At 41.5% G+C, this 23,913-nt stretch overlaps 1 protein-coding gene across 2 annotated transcripts in view; it reads left to right on the top strand.

The window, feature by feature from the left end:
- The window catches only part of pak5 (p21 protein (Cdc42/Rac)-activated kinase 5), a 204,651-nt gene that overhangs the window by 53,498 nt on the left and 127,240 nt on the right, over positions 1-23,913 (top strand). The window contains exon 1 of one of the 2 annotated variants that reach the window (XM_078230353.1): positions 12,826-12,904. The exons of the other annotated variant lie outside the window; for it this stretch is intronic. Within the exon in view, the coding sequence (XP_078086479.1) occupies positions 12,889-12,904 (16 nt within the window). The 5' untranslated portion in view covers positions 12,826-12,888. Of the gene's footprint in view, positions 1-12,825; positions 12,905-23,913 lie in introns of those variants that run through there. 2 annotated transcript variants of the gene reach the window in all.

The raw sequence follows: 23,913 nt of genomic DNA, 5'->3' as shown, positions 1-23,913 counted from the left end.
TGGGTTCATATTTCATACTAACAGTGGGATCATGGAATACAATAGAATCATAGAATTGACAGTGTAGGAGGAGGCCATTTGGCCCATCGAGCCTGCACCGACAATAATCCCACCCAGGTACTGTCCTATCCCTGTAACCCCATATATTTACTCTCCTGATCCCCCTGACATTAAGGGGCAAGTTATCATGGCCAATCAGTCGAAATTCAGAATGAAAATTCAGCCCTCTGTATATAGTTTTGTTTTAGCAGTGCGCTTCTACAAATGTTGGAAGTTATCCTTAACCATTCTGTATATTTGATGACCCATGATCCTCCGATTTTTACAATATGTTGCTGAATATGTGGTTTAATCGAGTTAAATCAATATAAATGTGCCCGCTGCTTCTGCTGATGCATATCACGCATGCAATTAAATTTGATTATTTGTTAAGATCTGAGTGTGTTTATTGAAATGTGTTTAAAAGCAATTTCTGATATTGCAACTGTGCTCTGCGGAAAGTCTGATGCTCACAAGGCCTGGTGACTCCATGTAATTAACAGTAACTAGAGTTGGATACGTAACATATTTTCAGATAAGGCTGTAACACAGTTGGAATTTGGATGGCCAACTGCTGCAGGGTTGGATCATTCAGCTTAACACTTCCAAGCTACTTTGGGATGTTAAAAATTGTTGCCATGTGAAATATGCCGCTGAGTTCCTCAGCGGTTGTGAATTCAGTCGCAGTCTTGAGAGATAAGAGACTGTGATAACACTCAAACCAGTGCGGATACTCAAGGATTTTTGTGTATAGTTCTGTATATTTACAGAAGTGTAACTATAATGTATCAAACCTGTTAAGAATACAAATACAGCAGGTTTACAAAGAGAAGACAGATCAGTCATCTGAAATTTAAATCATTTTAATCAGTTTGTCAACCCTGATGGATCCGCTGGTATTTTTTAAAAACTGGTGTCCTTGATTTAAATTTTTTTTTATATTGGCTTTGGTGGAGTGCTGAGCTGTTGGCGACACTGTCTGAGAGGTTGACACCGCCAGCAGCAACTGAAAATTAAAATTGCTAGACTCAGTAAGCTTGCTGGCTGGAAAGACCCAGTAAAACGGAGTCTTCCTGACTGCCAAATCTAGCAAATCCGACAGTTTTTACTTTGGAGTTGCTGTTGGCCGTGTGAAACCCTCAGGAGGCAGAGCATCTAGTATCTCAAACTGATATATCAGTAGCTTAATTGTACGGCCAATACTGAAGTCTGTGCTATAAATATTGCTGTTGCTATTTAGTGTGTTTTATTGTAACTGGAGTTAACGACTAATAGTTTCTCCCACTCCACTTTTGCTCTTTGCATATTCTAGACTGTGCTGAAAGCTTCCTTAACCTGCTTAGACTTAGACTATCTAATTTGCCTACTCTAATGCTTCGGTTGGCCTGTTGCCTTTAGTCATGTTTCTCCAATTCCTCCCCCTGACCTTTGCCATTGAATGTGAGGTGGTGTCAATTGGAAATAACATAAAATTATGGACAGTCCCCAACACATATAGCAGGCTCTGTTGTGCAACCGCAATGTTTCTACTCTACACGTTGGTCTAACATGGTATTACATTTACAATAATCAGCAAGAATAGTGTACTTTACCACTGAATAAACTAACCAAGACTACGGGAAATACCTTTGTCAGTGCTTAGTGCAAATTTGTAACTCCATACCACTTGGAGGTGGTAAGAAGGGCTTAAGTACGCGAAAGATAATTGAGCAGAAAGAAATACTTGCACCTTTCTATATAGCACCTTTCATTACCTCAAGGCACCTCAAAGCACTTTGCAGCCAATGAAGTATCTCTCCATTGTTGTATGTCGGAAACGTGACAACCGATTTGCGCAAAGCAAGTTCCCACAAGCGTCAATGTTATAATAACCCAGATAACCTGCTTTTGAGTGATTTTGAATAAGAGCCAAATATCGGCCGGGACACTGCAGATAACTCTCCTGCTCTTCCTCAGAATAGATCTTGTGATCTTTTACACCCACCTGAAAGAACAGGCAGAGTCTCGGTTTGACATCTCAACTGAAAGTCGGCACTTCTAACAGTGCAGCACTCCCTCAGTATTGCACTGCCAGCTAATGCAAGCGGGTAATGGATATAATTTTTTTGGCTGACATGGATGAATGCCCATTTTAAACATGGATGTTTAAGCGTTGGCGATTGCAGTAGAATGTCTTCTTTCTCCTATTCAAACCCGTTTTAAAAGTCATTGAGAAACATTTAGTCATTTTGATTTGATTTATTTGATTTACTATTGTCACATGTTTTAGTATACAGTGAAAAGTATTGTTTCTTGTGCAGTATACAGACAGAGCATACTGTTCATAGAGAAGGAAAGGAGAGAGTGCAGAATGCAGTGTTACAGTCATAGCTAGAGTGTAGAGAAAGATCAACTTAATGCAAGGTAGGTCCATTCAAAGGTCCGATGGCAGCAGGGAAGAAGCTGTTCTTGAGTCGGTTGGTACGTGTCCTCAGACTTTTGTATTTTTTTCCCGACGGAAGAAAGTGGACGAGAGAACGTCCAGGGTACGTGGGATCCTTGATTAATCATTTGTCAATTATCGCAACATTTGAGAGACTTTACATTCTCCTCTTAACATTAAATTGTGTTTCTGTGTGCAGTGTTTGAAATCCTTTCCAAGGATTTTGCATGCAAGACAGATGTTATTCCCAGTTTGACTTTGCTGCACATAATTGAGAAAAACAAATATTTAATAGGTGAATTATTAGAAGGTGATTACAGGATTCTGGATGCAGCCTCTAATTTGGGTCTGAATTATTTCTTCACTCACGACTTTTAAAATAGTTTGTTTATTGTAGCAACAGCTACAGGCTTTCACCAAAGGGAAGAATAAGGCTGCTGATACGACTGTCACTGTTGATGGCTTTCACATAGAGTTGCAATTGCTGGCCTGATTCATCTGGGAGCCAGCTGTGCATTTGAAAAATTTTCATCGCTAGCAGATAATAACTAACTTATAGCCAAGGTCATCTGCACAGCGGAGAAACCGGGATTGTGTTTAATAGTTAATAAGCACATGCCCATAGTACTTTCTTGTTACAAATGCTAGTTTCCTGTTCATTAAACTGAGACGTGCTTCTGGAATTCTTAGTTGTCAATGGTAGGATTAGGCTCCTTGGGTAGAATTTTCCAGCATCCTGTCGTCACTGTTACTGCCAACACTGACTGGAATTTAAACCTGCCATAAATAGCAAAATAACATTGTTAACAAGCTCTGCCTTATTCCCAAACACTGACTGTAAGGAGCAGTTGGTAAGCTTGAGAAAGATGAGTTGGACTAGCAGACATACTTACACATCATTTGGTTTTCATTTTGTTGCTGTACTGCTGTCAACAGAAGCAATCTTTAATCCTGTCACAGCAGTTATTTTTTGTTCTTTGATGGTGCTTCATGTCAAGAAATGCACATTTCACCAACATACATTTCAGGTTTTTTGAGCCGCGCTCATAATTTAGAATGAGAGTTGTTGTTGAAACATGTACAATCCTTAGGAGACTTGATAGGGTGGATACTGGTAGGATGTTTCCACTTGTGGGAGTGACGTGTTCAGCACAGAGGTTAGCACTGCTACCTCACAGCACCAGGGACCCGGGTTCGATTCTCGGCTTGGGTCATTGTCTGTGTGGAGTTTGCACATTCTCCCATGTCTGCTTGGGTTTCCTCCACGTGCTCCGGTTTCCTCCCACAGTCCAAAGATTGGCCATGCTAAATTGCACCTTAGTGTCTGAGGCGCGATATAACACACGAGAGGCTGGATGTACTCGGGAAATAAAGGCTTTTATTGCCAACAATAACAGAGCTACCATATACAGTATACGATCCCAGACTAAAGGGTCACCAGGCAGAGCAGTGACCTTTATACCTCTCCCAGGAGGCGGAGCTGACTGGGGTGTACCATAAGGACTATATTAACAGGTAGAACAGCCCAACCCTAACCCCAACAGTAACATATATACAGACTCATAGTACTGGCCAGACCATGGCTCAGCACTACCTGGTGGGAACCAACAATGGTTCACCACAGTGTCAAGGGGACTAGTTAGGGTAAATACATGGGGTTATGGGGATTGGGTCTGGGTGGGATTGTGGTCGATGCAGACTCGATGGGCTGAATGGCCTCCTGCTGCACTGTAGGGTTCTATGATTCTATGACTAGAACTAGGCGACACAGTTTAAGTGTAAGAGGACTCCCTTTTAAGACGGAGATGAGGGGAATCTTGAGGATTGTTAGTCTGTGGAATTCTCTTCCCCAGAGAGGAATGGAGGCTGGATCATTTACTTTATTCAAGGCAGAGTTAGACAGATTTTTGAAAAACAGTGGAGTCAAGGGTAATGGGGGCTAGAGAGCAAAGTGGAGTTGAGACCATAACCAGATCCCCCATGATCTTATTGAATGGTGAAGCAGGCTAAAAAAGCCAAATAGCCTAATCCAGCTCCTATGTATCTATGTTTGCAGTATTCCATAATACATTAAAAATGGTCCTTGATACTCTTGTTGAAGCAGGTAATTGCTTAATCTGGTAGTTGAAGAGCTCCTTCTTGATTTAACTATTACAAGGATAACTTTCCTGAACACAGTTCTCCCCCTTCAGATTATGCAAGCAAGTCTGGAGTTTACAGTCAGTATCTGAACCATCAATCAAGAAAATTACAAATTCAATTACTGCATTGTGCTGAGTATCTGATCTTAGAAGGTCTGGCATCCTGGCAGTGCCAACTGGTATTGCTGGGTCAGCACTGTCAGGGATAGGACTTGAGGATGTTGAAGGGAGGAGACCCATTGGGAGGACCCCAATGCCAGTGATCTATGTTGGGGGGGGTGGAGAAATATGCCTTCAGTGATGGGGAAGGGGGGGGGCTTCCTAGTATCCATGGGGAGAATTGGGGGGGGGTCTTCAATTTCACTTTGAGATGGGTCGTCCTTTAAAAATGGCTGGGCTTGCCGGTATATTTAGGCCCCTCTCCTCAGAACTGGTACAGAACTCACCCTTTCCCCAAATAATGACTAAGTGCAGGAAGATCGCCCAAAACGACACTGTCATTTTTTTTCCCGGAAAATTCCGCCTTATTGATTGGGCTACCACGTGGAGATTGTTGAAGCGTTTTGAGGCAACTGGCGTATCTGGAACCACATCCCAGACAATCTCTTTGCAAGGGCAGAGGGAAAATAGCAGAAAAAAGTTGCAAAGATCAGTCCCACGTTTCTTCCTTTTACTTTTCTACTTGTGATTGTACAAAAGAACAGACGGAATTCAGTCAAGCTACTCCATGTAGAGATTTCAAGCCATACTTTAGAGGAATATGGATTGTAATGTTGGCAAACTTCCACAGTTTATAAATCTTACAAATCACCCATTGCCCTAAGGTTTAGATTTAACCACACATAGACAATTTGATTTGCTCTGGATTAAATTACTGTGGGTCTAATTGCTCTCAAGTGATATTAGCTACAGTTAAATTCAACATATACCTTTCGCACTTGAGGCTAGAGTTAGTAATTGCTTTGAGTACTGAATTCAGTAGATTGTAGCTTATAAGAGTAAGTAAAAGATAGTTCCAAAGAAGAATCTATTGGACTCGAAATGTTAACTCTTTTTCTCTCTCCATAGATGCTGCCAGACCTGCTGAGTTTTCCAGCACTTTCTGTTTTTATGAACTAAAAGTTAGCTTGCTAAGTTTAATTTTTGTTACTGTATTTTCTGATATTCTAACATATTTCAATATTCTGTCAATCACCCATATTTTCTCCACCTTTTTGAAGTTTTAAACATTTATGGGAATGGGCAGGGTGGGGAGTTGGTTGAAAGAGAGAGAACTGTCCTTTCAGTAGGAGATCTTACTGGACATCACTGGTACAAAGCACATGGTGGCAAAAATCCAACCTGGGCGGCGCAGTGGTTAGCACTGCTGCCTCACAGCGCCAGGGACCCAGGTACGATTCCTGGCTTCTGTCACTTCTGTGTGGAGTTTGCACATTCTCACCGTGTCTGCGTGGGTTTCCTCCGGGTGCTCCGGTTTCCTCCCACAGTCCAAAGATGTGCAGCTTATGTGGATTGGCCATACTAAAATGACCCCTTAGTGTCATGGGGACTAGCTAGGGTAAATGCATGGCGTTATGGGGATAGGGCCTGGGTGGGATTGTGGTTGGTGCAGACTCGATGGGCCAAATGCCCTCCTTATGCACTGTAGGATTCTATGATTCTAAATTGGCTGGGAACTAGATCCAAAAAAATGGTAACAAGGTTCTGCTGTTAAGTTCGGCAGAAGTCCCATTTTCACACCCTTGCTGGATTCTTCAGCCACCTCCAGCCTGCCTTGCACCTTCTGGCCTCCCCATAACTATTGGGTCCAATGTATCTGTGTTCTCTGATGTCAGTGGCCAATGCAAATGTCTGCTCCACATAGCGCAAAGCAAAGTATCTGGAGTCTTTGAACTGACTCTCCTCCAAAAAAAAAATGCCAGGGATTTTAATTGGCAGCTTGAAGCCCATTCAAGACCGCAGAACAGTTTAACTTTGTAGCCCTAAATTTGATTTGATTTGATTTATTATTGTCACATATATTCTATACAGTGAAAAGTATTGTTTCTTGCGTGCTATACAGACAAAGCATACCGTTCACAGAGAAGGAAAGAAGGTGCAGAATGTAGTGTTACTGTCATAGGTCAGGTGTAGAGAAAGATCAACTTAGTGCAAGGTAGGTCCATTCAAAAGTCTGATGGCAGCAGGGAAGAAGCTGTTCTTGAGTCGGTTGGTACGTGACCTCAGACTTTTGTATCTTTTTCTCAACGGAAGAAGGTGGAAGAGAGTATGTCCAGGGTGCGTGGGGTCCTTAATTATGCTGGCTGCTTTTCCAAGGCAGCGGGAAGTGTAGACAGAGTCAATGGATGGGAGGCTGGTTTGCGTGATGGATTGGGCTACAGTCACGACCTTTTGTAGTTACACAGATACCCCTACATTTTAACAGGATAATGTATTACAAATATAACTTGTATAAATGTTCCTGTCTTTAGTAGACAGTGCATCATGAGCAGGAAGTTATAAGTCGAATGAAATGTTTTGTTTAAATATTTCGCAAGACTGTGACCTGACTTACTCTGACACTGATTTTTTTCAGAAGGTGGGGATTCCCTTCCTGCCATCTGAAGTGACCCCGCCGACTCCCAAATACCAGCAATCATTCCACGCTCAAACAAGTGTCAGTTGGCTCCTGCCTGGATTTCTGGTGTGAATCAAATGTACTATATGGCCTTCCCCATCAATAATGATATTGGTAATCAGAGGATTAATGTAAAATTGCATGTTCTCCTGTAGACAATGCCAACACATCACCAGAATATATAATTTTAAACAAGGCCTTAAGAAAATCTCTTTGTGTTCATTGCTGTCTCATCTTTGTCTCATGCTGAAAGCATTTGATAATTAAACCAGGAATTGATTAAATTCACTGAGGCAAGTGAGCTGAGCTGTGGGCAGTTGTCGTATTCTCACACATCCTATGGAGAGAAACGTGCTCGAATTATTTGGCTGCTTTGATGGAGAGATCTGATATCCCTCTCTTTCCTCTCAAGAATGGATGTCCCGAATGATTGAACTCTTTACATTTAATTAGCTTCAGTGTGAGCTTGAATACATATTCATAATGATCCAAAGATAGCAAGGTATTGAAATTCCTGTCATCCCTCGTGTCCCGATAACAGATTGAAATACATATTGACATATGGTTGGAGGGACAATACTCTGATGCATGTGTGTTAATTTATAGCTCTTTTATTGAGTCCTGAAACTGCTTACCAAGATAAGCCTTTTGTGAGTAATTAAGTTTTTGTCAAATTATCCATTGCTGTATACAAATAAAAACTTAAATTTTAGAATTATTCTCCTCCAGTACAATAATTGTATTGCTATCTGGCTTTGTGATCACAACCACAAGCAAAGTCAAAAGAAATGTCATTTTTTTCATTATATTCTAAATAAAGTACTGCAGTTTGATGATGGAGTACAATGTTTATATGGAAAGGGAGTGTTTTTCACTGTAGATAGTTTAAATGGCTACCCCATTTGAGAAACTGATAGAGCTGTAGAATCTTATGCTTTCCTTTACTCCTGACAGACTTAGCGAAGAGGTTATCATTTTGCCATACATGTCTGCCAATGTAATGAATTCCCGTCGAGTGCAACTTCGAACGTTAAGCAGTTGTTTTTGTATTCCATCTTTCTGCTTGGGAAGGAACTTTGCCCCAGTGAGAGACAAAGACATTAATGGACAGTGGTGGCTGTTCTGTTTTTCTGAGTTGACAGCTCTGTGAGATACTAAACACAGAGTCTTGATGGTCAGACGAGACCTCAACTCGTACCGATAGATCCATATAAATGTTAAACATAAATAAGGTCATCATGAACCCAGAGAGTTAGTCGTCAATCTTGGTATATGTTATTTGAAGCGCAGTCTCTTGTACCTTGGATGTCTCCCTATCACATTGTTTCTGTTTTGAAGTAGACAGCATTTCTTTGTCCAAGATTCTAATTGAACATTATGGGAAACTATGCCTAATGTTAGCTCAGAGAAGTCCAAAGCCGAAAGGAAATATAATTATTTCTTCTGATAATTCAGCTGGCTCTTTTCCACATAGGCATTATTGTTACTTTGCTGTATTCCGTGCCATGTGCCTTCATCAGCAGGCTGAGGCAATTGATGTGACCTCAGTTCAAAGGTGCTGAATTAATGAGCCAAACAGCAGTGTTGTAAAATGGAGATTTGTCCACTATACTGTTGCCCCTCTTGCTTAGCAGGATATTGGAGAATCCCTCAAGTGTGCTTAAACACATTTACATCCTGTTGCAATTCATTTTGTTAGATTTGGAGATGTATCCGTGTGATTTGATGAACCACAGGTTCCATATCTATCTGCGTACTCTTGTCAAGTCAAAGTTGTCGGGTGATATCAGTCCTCGAAAATGAGATCTATTTGTTGACCTGTAACTGTTGGCTTCCATTTTAATGATGTCAGTGAGCCGGTAACTGATTTTAACATCTGATAAATGACTAACTGATTAGCTGCATCTCTCTGGCAGAACAAGGTATTTGAAAAACCTCAGGAGGTGTATGAAGTCTTTCTGTGATACTGGCATATTCACTGTTGCTGTGCATGAAGGGTAATTCAAGTACTGATGGTTAAAATGCTGTGTGTGGGGTAGTGAATTGTATGGATCCGCATTTAGAAAGATAACAAAGTAGAGTACTTGGAATTTCAAATCCAGTGGATGAAAGTGTCTGTGCAATGAGCAAATATCCTAAAATTCCTTGCATTATCTTGGCAGTCTGCAAATTGTTTTGATATTTGTAATTTGTCGTCCACTTTTGGGAAGTTGGTAGCCATGATGTGAAGATGCCGGCATTGGGATGGGCACAGTAAGAAGTCTCACAACACCAGGCTAAAGTCCTGGTGTCAAGGCCACTCACCTGATGAAGGAGCAGCACTCTGAAAGCCCGTGATACCAAATTCACCTGTTGGACTTTAACCTGGTGTTGTGAGATTTCTTACTTTGGTAAGTTGAGTATTGCATGTCTAAGGCTGGATAAGCTGTTCAGTGAGCCTGTACGTGGGATGAATAAGTGATGGATCGAAGGGTTTTCAATTGAAGGATGGCCAATGGTAAGGCAAATGGAGGAGGGAATGCGCAGGAGCTTGGAGTAGGGGTGGAGAGCTTCAGGGAGTGTTGTAAGGCTGAAAGAGGTTTGAGCGATCAGGAGATCTGGGACCATGCAGAATTTAACTCCTAAAATGAGAATTGTGAATTTCAGGTGCTGGAGGACTGGAAGTCATTGTCGGCAGGTTGCTTGGGACCCAGTGCTGGGTAGTGAATGGGAATCAAAATTTTGGATGTGTTGAGGTTTATTAAAGTTGGAGAAATGGATTCTGTTTGAGAGAACACTGGAATACTTCAATGCGAAAATGGGAAAAGCATGAATGCCAGACATATTGAGGTAGAAATGGGCATGGAAGCTATTACAAAGGTGCAATTGGCAGTCTTTGTAATGTTAAAGACATGGATTTGGAGTCTCATCTCAGGGTACTAAGGTTGTGCTCGTTGGATTCGGGGAGATGAAGTGCTATCAGCTGAGCCAAGTTGAATGTTCACAGCATTGATTTTACAACCAATGTAATGGGCTTGCTTGTCAATATTCTTTGAATTTGATTTAGGTTCATGGAGCTCAAAATGGCCTCTCAGATGTGCACACGATTTCTATCAGTGAAACCTCACCAAGGTGGAGTGCTATATTTTTGAAACACACCCACTAACACAGATTTTAAAAATATCTATGATAAGTACGATAGGAATCTAGCAGAAGGCCTTTAGTCAGAAGGCTGTGAATTCAGGTCCTACTCCAGGACTTGAACACCAAAATCTAGGCTGAACTCCAATGCCAAGTGGTCTTTCGAATGAGATGTTAAATCAAGGCCTCGTTTTCCCTTTCAGGTGGATGTAAAAGATCCCACGGCATTGCAGTGAAGATGATCAGGAGAGTTAGCACCAGTGAACTAGTCAATATTTATCCCTCAACCAACACCTTAAAACAGGTTATCTTGTCATTCTCACATTAGTATATGTGGGAGTTTGCTGTGTACAAATTCCAGCTGTGTTTCCTAAATTACAACACTGAACAAAATTGACACCATCCAGGACAAAGCCACCTACTTGATCAGCATCCTGTCCATCACATGAACATTCATTCCCTTCACCATCGATGCACAGTGGCAGCAGTGTGTACTATCTATAAGATGAACTGTAGCAACTCACCAAGGTTCCTTCGAACTCAAATTCCAAACCTGCAACCACTATCACCTAGAAAGGAGAGGGCAACAAATCCATGGGAACACCACATGCAAGCTCCACTGCAAGCCACGACACACCGCCTTGGCTTGTTAGCTACACTCACTGTCACTGGGTCAAAATCCTGGAACTCCCATTCTAACAGCACTGTGAGTGTGCCTAGAACGAATGGACTGCAGCAGTTCAAGAAGGCGGCTCATCGCAGCATTTGTAAGGGCAATTTGGGGTGGGATGGGCAACAAATGCTGGCCTTGCCTGCAACACATCCCATGAAAGAATAGCAAAAAAACACCTTGAATATCATTGACTATAAATCTATGTGGGATGTCTAGAAGGTGTAAAAAGTGCTGAGAAATGCAATTTTTAAAATTGTAAGTAAATTTTAACGTATAAAATTATTGAGGCAGAGTTAACTATCGTGTCACAGTGTATCACTGAGCCTTTGTGTCGCTCTTAGAACTTAATTCAATACCAACATAGTCTTCAATGTTATTGACAAGTCAGCACAGTATGGCAAGATTTCCTTTTCTTTTTAATCATTCATGGGACATGGGTGTCGCTGGCTGGCCAGCATTTATTGCCCATCCCTAGTTGCCCTTAGAGGACAGTTGAGAGTCAACAATTTGCTGTGGTTCTGGAGTCACATGTCGACCAGACCGTGTAGGGATGGCAGATTTCCTTCCCTAAAGGTCATTGGTGAACCAGATGGACTTTTCCAACAATCGACAATGGTTTCATGGTCATCAGTAGATTCTTAATTCCAGATAATTTGTATTGAATTCAAATCCCAGCATCTGCATGGCAGGGTTCGAACCCAGGTCCCCAGAACATGACCTGAATTTCTGGATTAATAGTCTGGTGATAATACCACTAGGCTATTGCCTTTCCAAAGTGTGTTGAAATTGAAATTTTGACTCGGTCATTGTTTTCTGCATTAGTGCTGAAAGGGTTAATTTCCTCATAATTGTTAAATATTGGTGATAAAGAAATACACAATACTTCTCTATCTTGAGAAGCTTGGCAAAGTGCTCGTTGAGGTGGCCATCTGAAGAGTTCCTGAGTAAACTATTGCATGCTTCTAACACGCACATACCATTTTAATCCATTTGTAGTTGTAAACAGCTGGTGGCTACATTTTTTTTGGTCCAGTGCTCATGTACTATATTCATTCATCGATAACCTAAGGCATTTAGATAAACTGGCAGACATAACAAAAGATCTCATTGTGCAAAATAATCCCAAAGACTTTAATAAATAACATTACATCAGCACTAACCAGGGCACAGTGAAATCTGAGCACAATATAGCCAGTGCTCTGTTACTGACTGCAGCAGGTGCAATGCCAAGCACCCAGAATTAGTGATAAAATGATATTGTGTCTCAAGAGGGAACCAAACCGTTGTTCTGTCAGTCAAACTGCTTTCGCTCTATGCTAAGATGCCTTAGACCACTTGAATCCAGAATGCACCATCTTCCATTCTGTTGCCTTGAAGACCTTGACAGCTGATAATGATTTATTATCTTCTACATTGGCTTGGAAATGTTCATTGCCATTTAATTCTAAGAAGATATTTGCATCTATGTCTAAGTAACTCTCAGAAACAGCTGTAAAGAACAAATGCTGACGGAAGCATTCCGACCAAAATCCCTGGCTGACTGGAATCTGTATCCTGTCGTCTATCCTGAGTGATTTGCAGTCAGATGGTAAAGCAGGAGAACGGAACTTGTTTTGTCTGACAGTTTCTGGTGTCTGCCGTTTTGGACCCATGTCAATTTTGAAGTTATCAGATCGTGTAAAAACATACACGCTGTGCCGAAACGCAGACTTTTTTTTATAGTTCTGCATTTATGTAAACTCTCTAAGTCCTGCACTGTCCAATGTTGCAGAATACTTACTATGATGTTAAACTGGCTTGTCAGGAAACGCGTTATTCAACCAGAACTTTTACAGGGTTCAAACAGCGTGTGTGGCTCTTAGCGTGAGGCAAGAGCATGCATCATTTCCCAGGTGAGTAATGAGTATTGGAGAGTTAATAATTTATTTTGCTGGACAGTTACGGTCTATAAAAAGACTGAGTGAAATAGTGTAACCGTTTTTTTAAAACAGGTAATGTTTGTAGATACTACTAAGATCAGTGTTTCAAAGGCAATTTTTAAATAGTAGAGCTATAATCTTTACCAATTCCATTAGGATTTTGTAATACTGTGTTTGGGATACTTGTACTAGTCTATAGCCTATCGTAGTAAAGCAGATTGCAGCGTGTGCCTGCGAATACTGCGTTATTCCTAAATATATGTGTAGATTCAGCATTTGAGGATGATAAATATTTGCAAAGAAATTGTAAATAGCCTAAGTACTATTTTTTTAAAACCTCGTCTTGTGCTTTGACTTAGAATCTAGATGTGCTGTGCATTCTTGATTCATTCCAGGAATTAAAAGAGAAAATACTGGAAAAAATCTCAACAGGTCTGGCAGCATCTGTGGAGAGAGAACCTGAGCTAACATTTTGAGTCCATATCATAGAATCCCTATAGTGCAGAAGGAGGCCATTTGGCCCATCGAGCCTGCACCGACAACAATCCCATCCAGGCCCTATCCCTGTAACCCCATGTATTTATCCTACTCATCCCCCTGACAGTAAGGGGCAATTTATCATGGCCAATCCACCTAACCCGCACATCTTTGGACTGTGGGAGGAAGCCGAAGCACCCGGAGGAAACCCACGCAGACATGGGGAGAATGTGCAAACTCCACACAGACAGTCACCCAACGCTGGAATTGAACCCAGGTCCCTGACGCTGAGAGGCCACAGTGCTAACCACGGTGCCACCCTCCATCTTTTGAGCTGAAGAAAGGTAGAAATGTGATGGATTACATAGCTAGACAGTGATGTGGAGAAAATGGAACAGGGTGTAAGGTCGGGGATAATTGGGAGCTCAGGAAAGGTTAACAGAAATGTCATGGACACAAGGGAGTGTTAAAGACTAAAGAAGGTGGTAATAATGGCATAAAGTTAAGCCAGCAGAATGTGTTAATAGCAGAACAAGGGTCAGCACTCTGAAAGCAAAACAAGTTACAGGTGGCCCTGTGGGGAAGGGGGGATTAGAAAAGAAAATATCAAAATGGTGGTTTCCAACTGAGGTTCCATCCTTTGTGTTTCGAATACATCCAGGATTACAAGTATCTCCGGGACATACAATGTTCTTCGGACGGCTCTCACCGCATCCTGAGGTCCACACTGTTTTTGAGGATGTTAAATATTTGAGAAGAAATTGTAAACAGCTTAAGTACTTTTTTTAAAAAAACCCCGGGGTTTCATACGATGTCATATGTCGCCAGCTTGACAGAAAGAACATGTGTATACATTGTACTTGTTTCAGTTAAACAGAACCGTTCGCTGGTTCATTCCTCCGGGCAATTTCTTGACCAATTGGAGTCGAGCTGCCTGGTTTAAATTTCAAACAATGCTTGGCAGTTAATTGTCTGTCACCACTAACAGGTGCACTCTCCATAGCAAGGCCTCTGCTAATCAGATTCAATTTATCAACCAACCAGCATTCTTCTCGTGCAGTAAAAGGTGTTGCTTCCCCTGACATTGTCCTGATGAGTGCAAGACAAAAAACTTTGACAAAATGTATTTTTTCAGCAGTACCCTAAATGGTGAGGTGGCTCTGAGGTTAAATGGGGGGAGTTTTTAAATGCCTTGTATAAGTAGATTATCCTGCTTTACATAATTGCTTTCAGCAGCACTTTGTGTATGTTTTGGGGCCCTTAAGCTTTGACGCTTGTGCAGTTGCATCTAAGTTCTCTGGATTTGAGTTGATATAGTTTGTCATTTGTGATGACATTGTAGATGAGCATTTTTGTAAGATGATTTTCTCTGGTATATTGAACATAATGGATTGCAAAAACCCTTAAACTAGTCAAATAATTTAGTACAATTACAAAGGGAAACTTTTTTGAATAAAATGAGGGGAAGGCACTGCACATACACTCGGCAAATATTACTTTTACAAGTAATCAGGCTCGCCCCATCCAGACATGGTGTAGTCCCATTCATCCCTCCATCCCTCAATTGTGTCCAGTCCTAGCATAGAAAAAATAAAACCTCATCAGTTTAAAAAAATCTCTGGAAAACTTCTCTATAACTTCCTCAAATAACCAAGCAAGTTCCAGAAGACTTGACAGTTGTAACTTCTAATGTGTTCCTCTAACATGAATATATTGTTGTTTTAGGTTGTTTCAGTAATTGGAACATAGTCATAGAGTCAATAGTGTGTGCCGCCTTATTTAGATATCAGCTCCTCCTGATTTCCCTGCAAAATGAGATTTCAGTTATGTTCTGTGAAGAATTTGCATTTCCACAATCTAAAAATGACCTTGGTCAGATCCTGTGCTCCCTTTGCCTTTCCCTCCACTCTCCTATCTACGTTCAGTCATCCTTCAACAACTTCTTTTCTACATCCACGGTTTTCATATCTGGTGAGGCCATCTCTGACCACTGACCTTGCATCCCTCACCATCCACATCCTGCTATCGTCTTCCAACCCCACTTTCTTCTTCTTCTGTCCTTTCGGGAAGGAAATCTGCCATCCTTACCCAGTCTGGCCTACATGTGACTCCAGAGCCACAGCAATTTGGTTGACTCTCAACTGCCCTCTTGAAATGGTCTAGAAAGCCACTCAGTTCAAGGGTGACTAGGGATGGGCAATAAATGCTGACCAGCCAGTGATGCCCATGTCCCACAAATGAATAAATAAACTTCCTGTGAAAAAAAATCTCTTTCCCACCAGCCTCCTCGACCAAGCTGCTTGGAACTGTGTTTTCAAGCTCCCAACTGCCTGGTCTCTCCTGTGTGGAGTTGCTCGTTCTCCCCCGTGTCTGCATAGGTTTCTTCCGGGTGCGCCAGTTTCCTCCCACAGTCCGAAAGACGTGCTGGTTAGGGTGCATTGGCCGTGCTAAATTCTCCCTCAGTGTACCCGAACAGGCGCCGGAGTGTGACGACGAGAAGATTTTCACAGTAATTTCATTGCAGTGTTAATGTAAGCCTACTTGTGACACTAGTAAATAAACTTAAACAGGCCACTAAATGTTGCAAGCTTCTCTCAAAACGAATCAATAAAGCTTTTCCAATTTGGGACAAATGGCACGAAACAGAAGTATTCTTGACTGGTTTTCTTGACACTAATTTGCTGGATGGTTTATTTAGGTTTCTGAAGAACAATATTTGCATTTGGAGCATTATTATTTAATAGTTGGTATACTGGAAGAGTGGCTAAATATTAGAGTTCAAACACGGTCAAAATGCTCCTAAATGGAAATATTATGCTGAAAGTTGTAGAAATTTATATTTTGTAATGTTCTGGTTCCAATTTAATCAAAACACAAATAATGTTACAGTGCATTGCAACAAACCAGTCACATGATTATGAGGGGCATAAAGATGATTTATTTGTTGCCAAGTTATTATTGCTAAAAACTTCCTTGAAATCTGTTGTGCTAATCTGACAGGAATTCAATGTACTGTTTAGCTTGGTGATAAAATGTCAACATTTTGTTTTTCTCAGTGTTTTTCTAAGAATTGAAATTGACATTTTGTTTCTGCCTGTGTTTCTAAGTTGCAAATCTGTGCAATGTATGGCACACTGTCAAAAAGTCCAAAGATGTGCAGTTTAGGTGGATTGACAGTCCTACATTGACCCTAGTGTCGGGGGATTAGCAGGGTAAATGTGTGGGGTTACGGGGATAGGGCGTACGTGGGATTGTGGTTGGTACAGACTCGATGGGCTGAATGGCCTCCTTCTGTACTGGAAGGGTTTCTATATCTCTAAGTGTAGCAAAGAATCTGGTCTGGCCTCAAAAGCTTATTGTGACACTTGAAAAGAAATTTGCATATTTTAAAAATTCCTCTCCAAACTTGAGATAAATCGGTTTTAGCAGAGGTCGAGATGAAAAAGTTGGGCCAAATAGATGCCACTATCAGGAACAAGAAGCGCAGGGAAGGAATCATAAGGAGCAATTAAACAGAGTAGGTAAAGGTGAAAGGACAAAAGACAGGAGAATGGCCAAATAAATAGTTTTTCAATTGTTGTTTGATCTGCATGACCGTTTAATAGTATACTAGTTTATGTTTCTGATTGATGATTCATTTTTCTACCCACTTCAGTTAATCGTGCCCTGAAACATTGATGCTATTGCAGGTAGCTACTGACCAAGAACTCTCATGAACCCTGTTAACAGTGAGATGTGTGTTCTTCCTCACGTATTCAAACAGCTTAGCATGGAATACACGTCATCTAGGAGGGAGAAGGATATGAAACAAGATGATCATAGAATCATTGAATCTCTATAGCGCCATTCAGGAGGCCATTTTCAGCCCATCGAGTCTGCACCGACAACAATCTCACCCATGCATTTACCCTACTAATCCCCCTGACACTAAGGGGCAATTTAGCATGACCAATCAACCTAACCCATACATCTTTGGACTGTGGGAGGAAACCAGAGCACCCGGAGGAAACCCACACATACATGAGGAGAACGTGCAGATTCTGCACAGACAGCGACCCAAAACGGGAATCGAACCCAGTTCCTGACGCTGTAAGGCAGCACTGCTAACCACTGCCGCTCCTGGCATGAAGAAGTTCAACTTTACCTCAAGAATGATGGTCATGTGGTAATTGAGCACTTTTGATCATTTTCTCCATCCCTATAAATGTGTTAAAATACACCACATCTGTGCAAAGACCAAGGACAGGAGAACTTCAGGCCAGCTTGGAACGCAGCAGCTCTGAGCTGCTTCTCTCCCTAAGCTGTGGTTAAAGACCCGACAGTGAAAATGCTGGAAAATCTCAGCAGGTCTGGCAGCATCTGTAAGGAGAGAAAAGAGCTGACGTTTCGAGTCCAGGCGACCCTTCGTCAAAGCTGGACTCAAGTTGGACAAAACTGGTCGTCTGGACTCGAAACGTCAGCTCTTTTCTCTTCTTACAGATGCTGCCAGACCTGCTGAGATTTTCCAGCATTTGGTTTCAGATTCCAGCATCCGCAGTAATTTGCTTTTATTAAAGTCCAATAGGTTTTTTTGGAAGCATGAGCTTTCGGAGCTCTGCTCCTTCATCAGGCAAATCAGCGCTCCTAAATTTGTGATTCCAAATGAACCTGTTGGACTTTAACCCCCTGGTGTTGTGAGATTTCTTACTGTCTGCTTATGACGGTGCTTGGAGAACATCCACAAACAGCTCCAAGTACCTTGTCCTTAATCTTGAAAGGACTCTTCTCTGTGTTTGCCCGTAAAGTAGCCGATGTATAAATGGGAAACTTCCCAGGTAGGTATTGCTGTAGCTTCTGTGAAGGTTATATGCATAAATCAACTCCACAATCCAGTTTGTTAAATAACGTTTGGAACTTGGTTTGTTCTAGTCTTACTTCAGAATAAAATGTATCATCTTGATTGGCAGTTTTGTTTTGTACACAAAACAAACTCCTGTGTATATCACAGGCAAATGATACTTCGTTCAGCGGAAGCATATGGTGGTACATAAAATTGTGGTACTTGTGTGTTCCCCAAGGGAAAATGAAACTTGAACACAGTGTTTAATAGAAATGATGGATTGCGGTTTCGGACTATTTGTCAAAGCAAGTGCGATGAATGCAGTACCACATATCTTATGTACTGAAATTAAGGCTCGTAGTGTTATGATCTTGAAAGGAGAATAGCTGATACTGAACTGCCACAAAATTGCAAATGTATTGAAGTGTGAAGTTACTGGTTTGTCTAAGCCATTCCTTGGTTTGCTCTATAACTGCTGGGCAGTACAACCAGAGAACAGTATGTTATCTAGAACAAATTCTTGTAATGCCAAGCAGTTCAACCTCTCGGTGTCTCAAATGATGACATTATTCGCATAACCCACTACATCTAGTTATGAATGTGACAAAAGCAAAATGTTCATTCTGTGACAAACTGGGAAAATCTCAATCTTTCACGGTGGCACAGTGGTTAGCACTGCTACCTCACAGTGCCAGGTACACAGGTTCGATTCCCGGCTTGGGTCTCTGTCTGTGCGGAGTCTGCACGTTCTCAACGTGTCTGCATGGGTTTCCTCCGGGTGCTCTGGTTTCCTCCCACAGTCCAAAAGACGTGCTGGTTAGGTGCATTGGCCATGCTAAATTCTCCCTCAGTGTATCTGAACAGGCACGGAGTGTGGCGGCTAGGGGATTTTCACAGTAACTTCAGTGCAGTGTTGATGTAAAGCCTACTTGTGACACTAATAAATAAACTTTACTTTATCTTTATTTCAAAGTTTTTAAATAGCTAGTGATAAAATTGAAGCTGTCTTTACTGACCAGATTTCAGACTTGAGTCTGTTTGTCTTCAACACCTCAAGGCTCTCATCCTCTGACTCAATCAAGTTCTGCCTGATCAAAGAACTAATAGACATCAGGAGCTGCAAAAGATGTGAACACAAAATAGCAGGCAATTCTTCACCAGATGATTTTGTGATGTTGGAGTTTGTGCCAATTCGCTGTCAAATGTCCCATGTTGCCTGGCACTTCGAAACGTGCCTCAAAATACCTACAATCTGCTGTTTGTATCTGCACACTGAAGCATGTGTACACGTGCAATTACACTGGGCGGCACAGCGGTTAGCACTGCTGCCTCACAGTACCAGGGACCCGGGTTCAATTCTGGCCTCGGGTCACTGTCTGTATGGGGTTTGCACATTCTCCCTGTGTCTGTGTGGGTTTCCTCTGGGTTTGCTCCGGTTTCCTCTCACAGTCCAAAGATGTGCGGGTTAGGTTAATTGGCCATGCTAAGTTGACCATAGAGTCAGGGGATTAGCAGGATAAATATGTGGGGTTGTGGGAATACAGCCTGGGATTGTGGTCCGTGCAGACTTGATGGGCCGAATGGCTTCCTTCTGCACTGTAAGGATTCTGTGATTCTTTTGATATTGAATCTCCAGCATATATTTAGAGATTTTACAAAAGGGCATAGTCCTAAACTTTGAACAGGGAGATTGAAAAGCTGGTTCAGATTTAATTACTTTCTGCAGAGGTTATTGAATATGTGGAATTTTGATTTGTTTTGATTTGATTTATTTTTATTACGTGTATTAGTATACAGTGAAAAGTATTGTTTCTTGTGTGCAATACAGACAAAGCATACTGTTCACAGAAGGAAATGAGAGAGTGCAGAATGTAGTGTTACAGGCATAGCTAGGGTGTTGAAAAAGATCAACTTAATGCAAGGGAAGTCCATTCAAAAGTCTGGTGCAGCAGGGAAGAAGTTGTTCCTGAGTCAGATGGTATGCGACCTCAGACTTTTGAATCTTTTTCCCGACGTTAGAAGGCGGAAGAGAGAATGTCCGAGGTGCATGGGGTCCTTGATTGTGCTGGCTGCTTTTCCGAGGCAGCGGGAGGTGTAGACAGTGCCAGTGGATGGGAGGCTGGTTTGCTTCATCTGGAATTCGTTCATGACCCTTTGTAGTTTCTTGTGGTCTGAGGCAGAGCAGGAGCCATATTAAGCCATAATACAACTAGAAAGAATGCTTTCTATGGTGCATCTGTAAAAGTTGGTGAGAGTCGTGGCTGACGTCCCTAATTTCCTTAGCCTCCTGAGAAAGTAGAGGCGTTGGTGGGCTTTCTTAACTATAGCGTCAGCGGGGAGGGACTAGGACAGGTTGTTGGTGATCTGGACACCTAGAAACCTGAAGCTCTCGGCCATTTCCACTTTGCTTTCTGAAGTCGTCAATTATTACTTGTATGCTTCGTCTCAACTGAAAATTCAAGAGTGCATGGCTTGTGCTAACTTTCGTCAGAAAACACTTGATACTGGCTGTCGATTTATGATGGAAAATACAAAGTCATGACAATTAATAAAAATTCTAAACTGAATTATTATACTGGACAAAGTACAAGAGAAGGATTTAAGGGTACTCATGTGTAAATTGGTGAAGCCATCAGTACAGTGTGAAGCAAAGAGTAAAGCAAAGATCTTGGGCAATAAACCAAAGGAATGGAGCCAAGCATAAAGTAGTGATCCAGCTTGAACTGACTGCTGGTTTAGCCCCGAAGGAGCACTTATTTACAATTCTGATTACAATAGCAAACTGTAATAATCTTGCGGGAAGAATATTCAGGCATTGGAGAGGATGAAGCAAATGGCTACTGAGTTGGTAGCTCGGCACCTTAACTTCACAAAGTGCTTCCTTGTCCACCCATTACACCCCATAAGCTTCTGAGCTGAACAGTACTGCTCACAACCTCAGTGTTGTGTTTGACCCCAAGATGAGTTTCCAATCATATATCATCATTGCCAAGAATGCCCACATCCACTCCGTCACATCACTCACCTGTGATGTGATCCTGCTTTGTTTCATCTGCTGCTGAAATCTTTACTCATGCCGTTGTTGCCATCAAAGCTCTCCTCACAGACCTCCTCTTTTCCATCCTATATCATCTAGTGTTCATCCAAGCCTCTGCTTAATTCACTCCAAATCTCATTCATCCATCACCCCTGTGTTTGATGATCTTCACCAGCTCCTTGTCCAACAATGTCTCAGTTTTAAAATCTTCATCCTTGTTTCCATGTCCCTCCATGACCTCATCCCTCCCTAACCAGTCCCACAAGTCTTTGCAATCTCTACACTCTTAATTATGCCCTGATTTTTCCTTCTGCGGATCAGAATCAATAATGTTTTTAATTGATGTCTAGCTCCTTGGGATGCTTTACAACATTAAATGCACAATTTGAACATGAGTTGTTACAGAAGCTGTGAATGTTTACATTGGAGAATAGAAGATTAGGGGTGATTTTATTGATATACTTAAGATTCTAAATGCAAGAGACAAGATAAATATTAACCTGTTTCGCATATTCATAGATTCTACAAAAGAGTATAGCCCTAAACTTTGAACAGGGAGGTCGAAAAGATAGTTCAGATTTAATTACTTTATGCAGAAAGTGGAATTAACTTGCACAGGGGACCGTGGGCTGATTTATATCAATGAATGAGAGGAAGGGATAAATAGTTGAAACTTTTGATCAGTATGGTCAGAAATATATTTTACATACATATTTTATCTATAAACCATGGGACTAGCCAGATGGTTCTTATTGGCCTTTTGATGTCCTGTGTATTCCTTAAAGCTGTTATCAGCTTTTACCAGTTTGTTGGATGGGCATGTATGGTTGGTAGCCATCTGAACAAGCCATACAGGGATGTATAATTAGTCCAACAGTTGAGAAACAATTGGCTAGTGGTTTTTTTTTTGAAGCACCAACAATGTGGTGATTTCCTTGCCTCGCGCCGTACTTTCCTTTTAGATGTGTTTGTCAATGGGAGTATTTAGCTAAAGTCCAGGAATAAAGATTGTATCACCATTGTAGCAGCTACTACTTCCTTCAACAATACAAAATTCCATATCTGTATTCTAAAACTGGATGTGATATTTTAGGAAAGGCAAGTGTTTAAAATTCATATTTCCAAGCCAATGCAGATACTTAGTATACTGCTCCAGCTTTGACATTTATCTGTTGCACACGTTAATGACATATAAGGAAATATGTTAGCAATGGTTGGAACTATGAATTGCTAGGATATCTTAAAAATATATCAACATTTAATCTTGATTTGTGAGAGGTTCACAAAACACTTCAGCCTTCACTTTTACCTTGTACATAACCTTGAGAGAATCTGTGTCAGGAAGTCTGGCGTATTGACCTTTAGGGAAGCTTTTGTCAGGGTTGACATTTTCAAGGGGAGACATTTGATACATGAATGTACAATTTTCAATCACAGTGCCAACATTTTTCCTTGAAATCACTGAAAACAACCATCATTTAATCACTACCCACATGCAAGTTCTAACCATTACACAGAACCAAACACTCTCATTATACAAACCATTATGGTGGAGTTGAAGTTTATCAGGAGTTGTAATATAATTAGTTGTATCTACAAAGTGATGAGTTCCTTAGCAAGTGCCTTGCTGTGTTTATGACATGGGTGTACACAGCAAAGTCCCACAGTCTGCAGCAAAATAAATGATCAGGTAATGAGTTCAATTTTTAGTTTGATAGTTGGAGGTGAAGCTTGTGTTACAGAACAAAATGGCTGCCTCTTATAGATACAGCACAGTTCACATAACTCAATTTTGATAGTCTAGCCTCGGCCTGTTAAGTGATGTTGGTTGAGGGATAAATGATAGTCAGGGCTCAAGAAGAATTCCCCTTCTCTCTTTGAGTAGTGCCACAGGATAATTTACACCCACCTGAGAGGGCAGCTGGGACATTGGCTTATCTCATTGAAAGACTGTGTGGTATTGAAGGAGTACTGCACTAAAGTGTCAGCCTAAATTATCTGCTCAAACCCATGTGCTAACATCTCTGTTATCTTTTCCTGCACCGTTCCATCCTCCATTCTGCAACCTTTGTAACTCTCCCCATTGGTCCCAGATCAAGACACCTCTCTCTAAAGTTGGATCAATTGATTGAATTTGGTCAAACCTTCCAGACGTTGAGACCCCTCCATAGTACTGCCGAATCCCAGGAATCGTTCAGTAAATCAAACACCCATTTCCAATACCAGAAACTAAAGTTAAAGTTTATTCAATTAGTCACAAATAGGCTTACATTAACATAGCAATGAAGTTGCTGTGAAATTCCCCTAGTTGCCACAGTCCAGCGCCTGTTCGGGTCAATGCGCCTAACCAACATGTCTTTCAAACTGTGGGAGGAAACTGGAGCACTTGGAGGAAACCCATGCAGACACGGGAGAACGTGCAAACTCCACACAGACAGTGACCCAAGCCGGGATTGAACCCGGGACCCTGGCGCTGTGAGGCATCAATGCTAACCACTGTGCCACCATGCCGACCATACCACCAGCAATTGTAGCAATATCCAAGAACCGGAGCATGGCGACTTCTTGCGAGTTGTCCCCAGCATACCCTCTAACTCTCATCTTTTACTCTGGTTCTGTGCTTTTAAAACTGTACTCTAACTCTTTCAA

This window comes from Mustelus asterias, chromosome 15 (genome assembly GCF_964213995.1).
Source record: "Mustelus asterias chromosome 15, sMusAst1.hap1.1, whole genome shotgun sequence".
Taxonomy (NCBI): Eukaryota; Metazoa; Chordata; class Chondrichthyes; order Carcharhiniformes; family Triakidae; genus Mustelus; species Mustelus asterias.
This window is presented reverse-complemented; position numbering and strand designations above follow the sequence as displayed.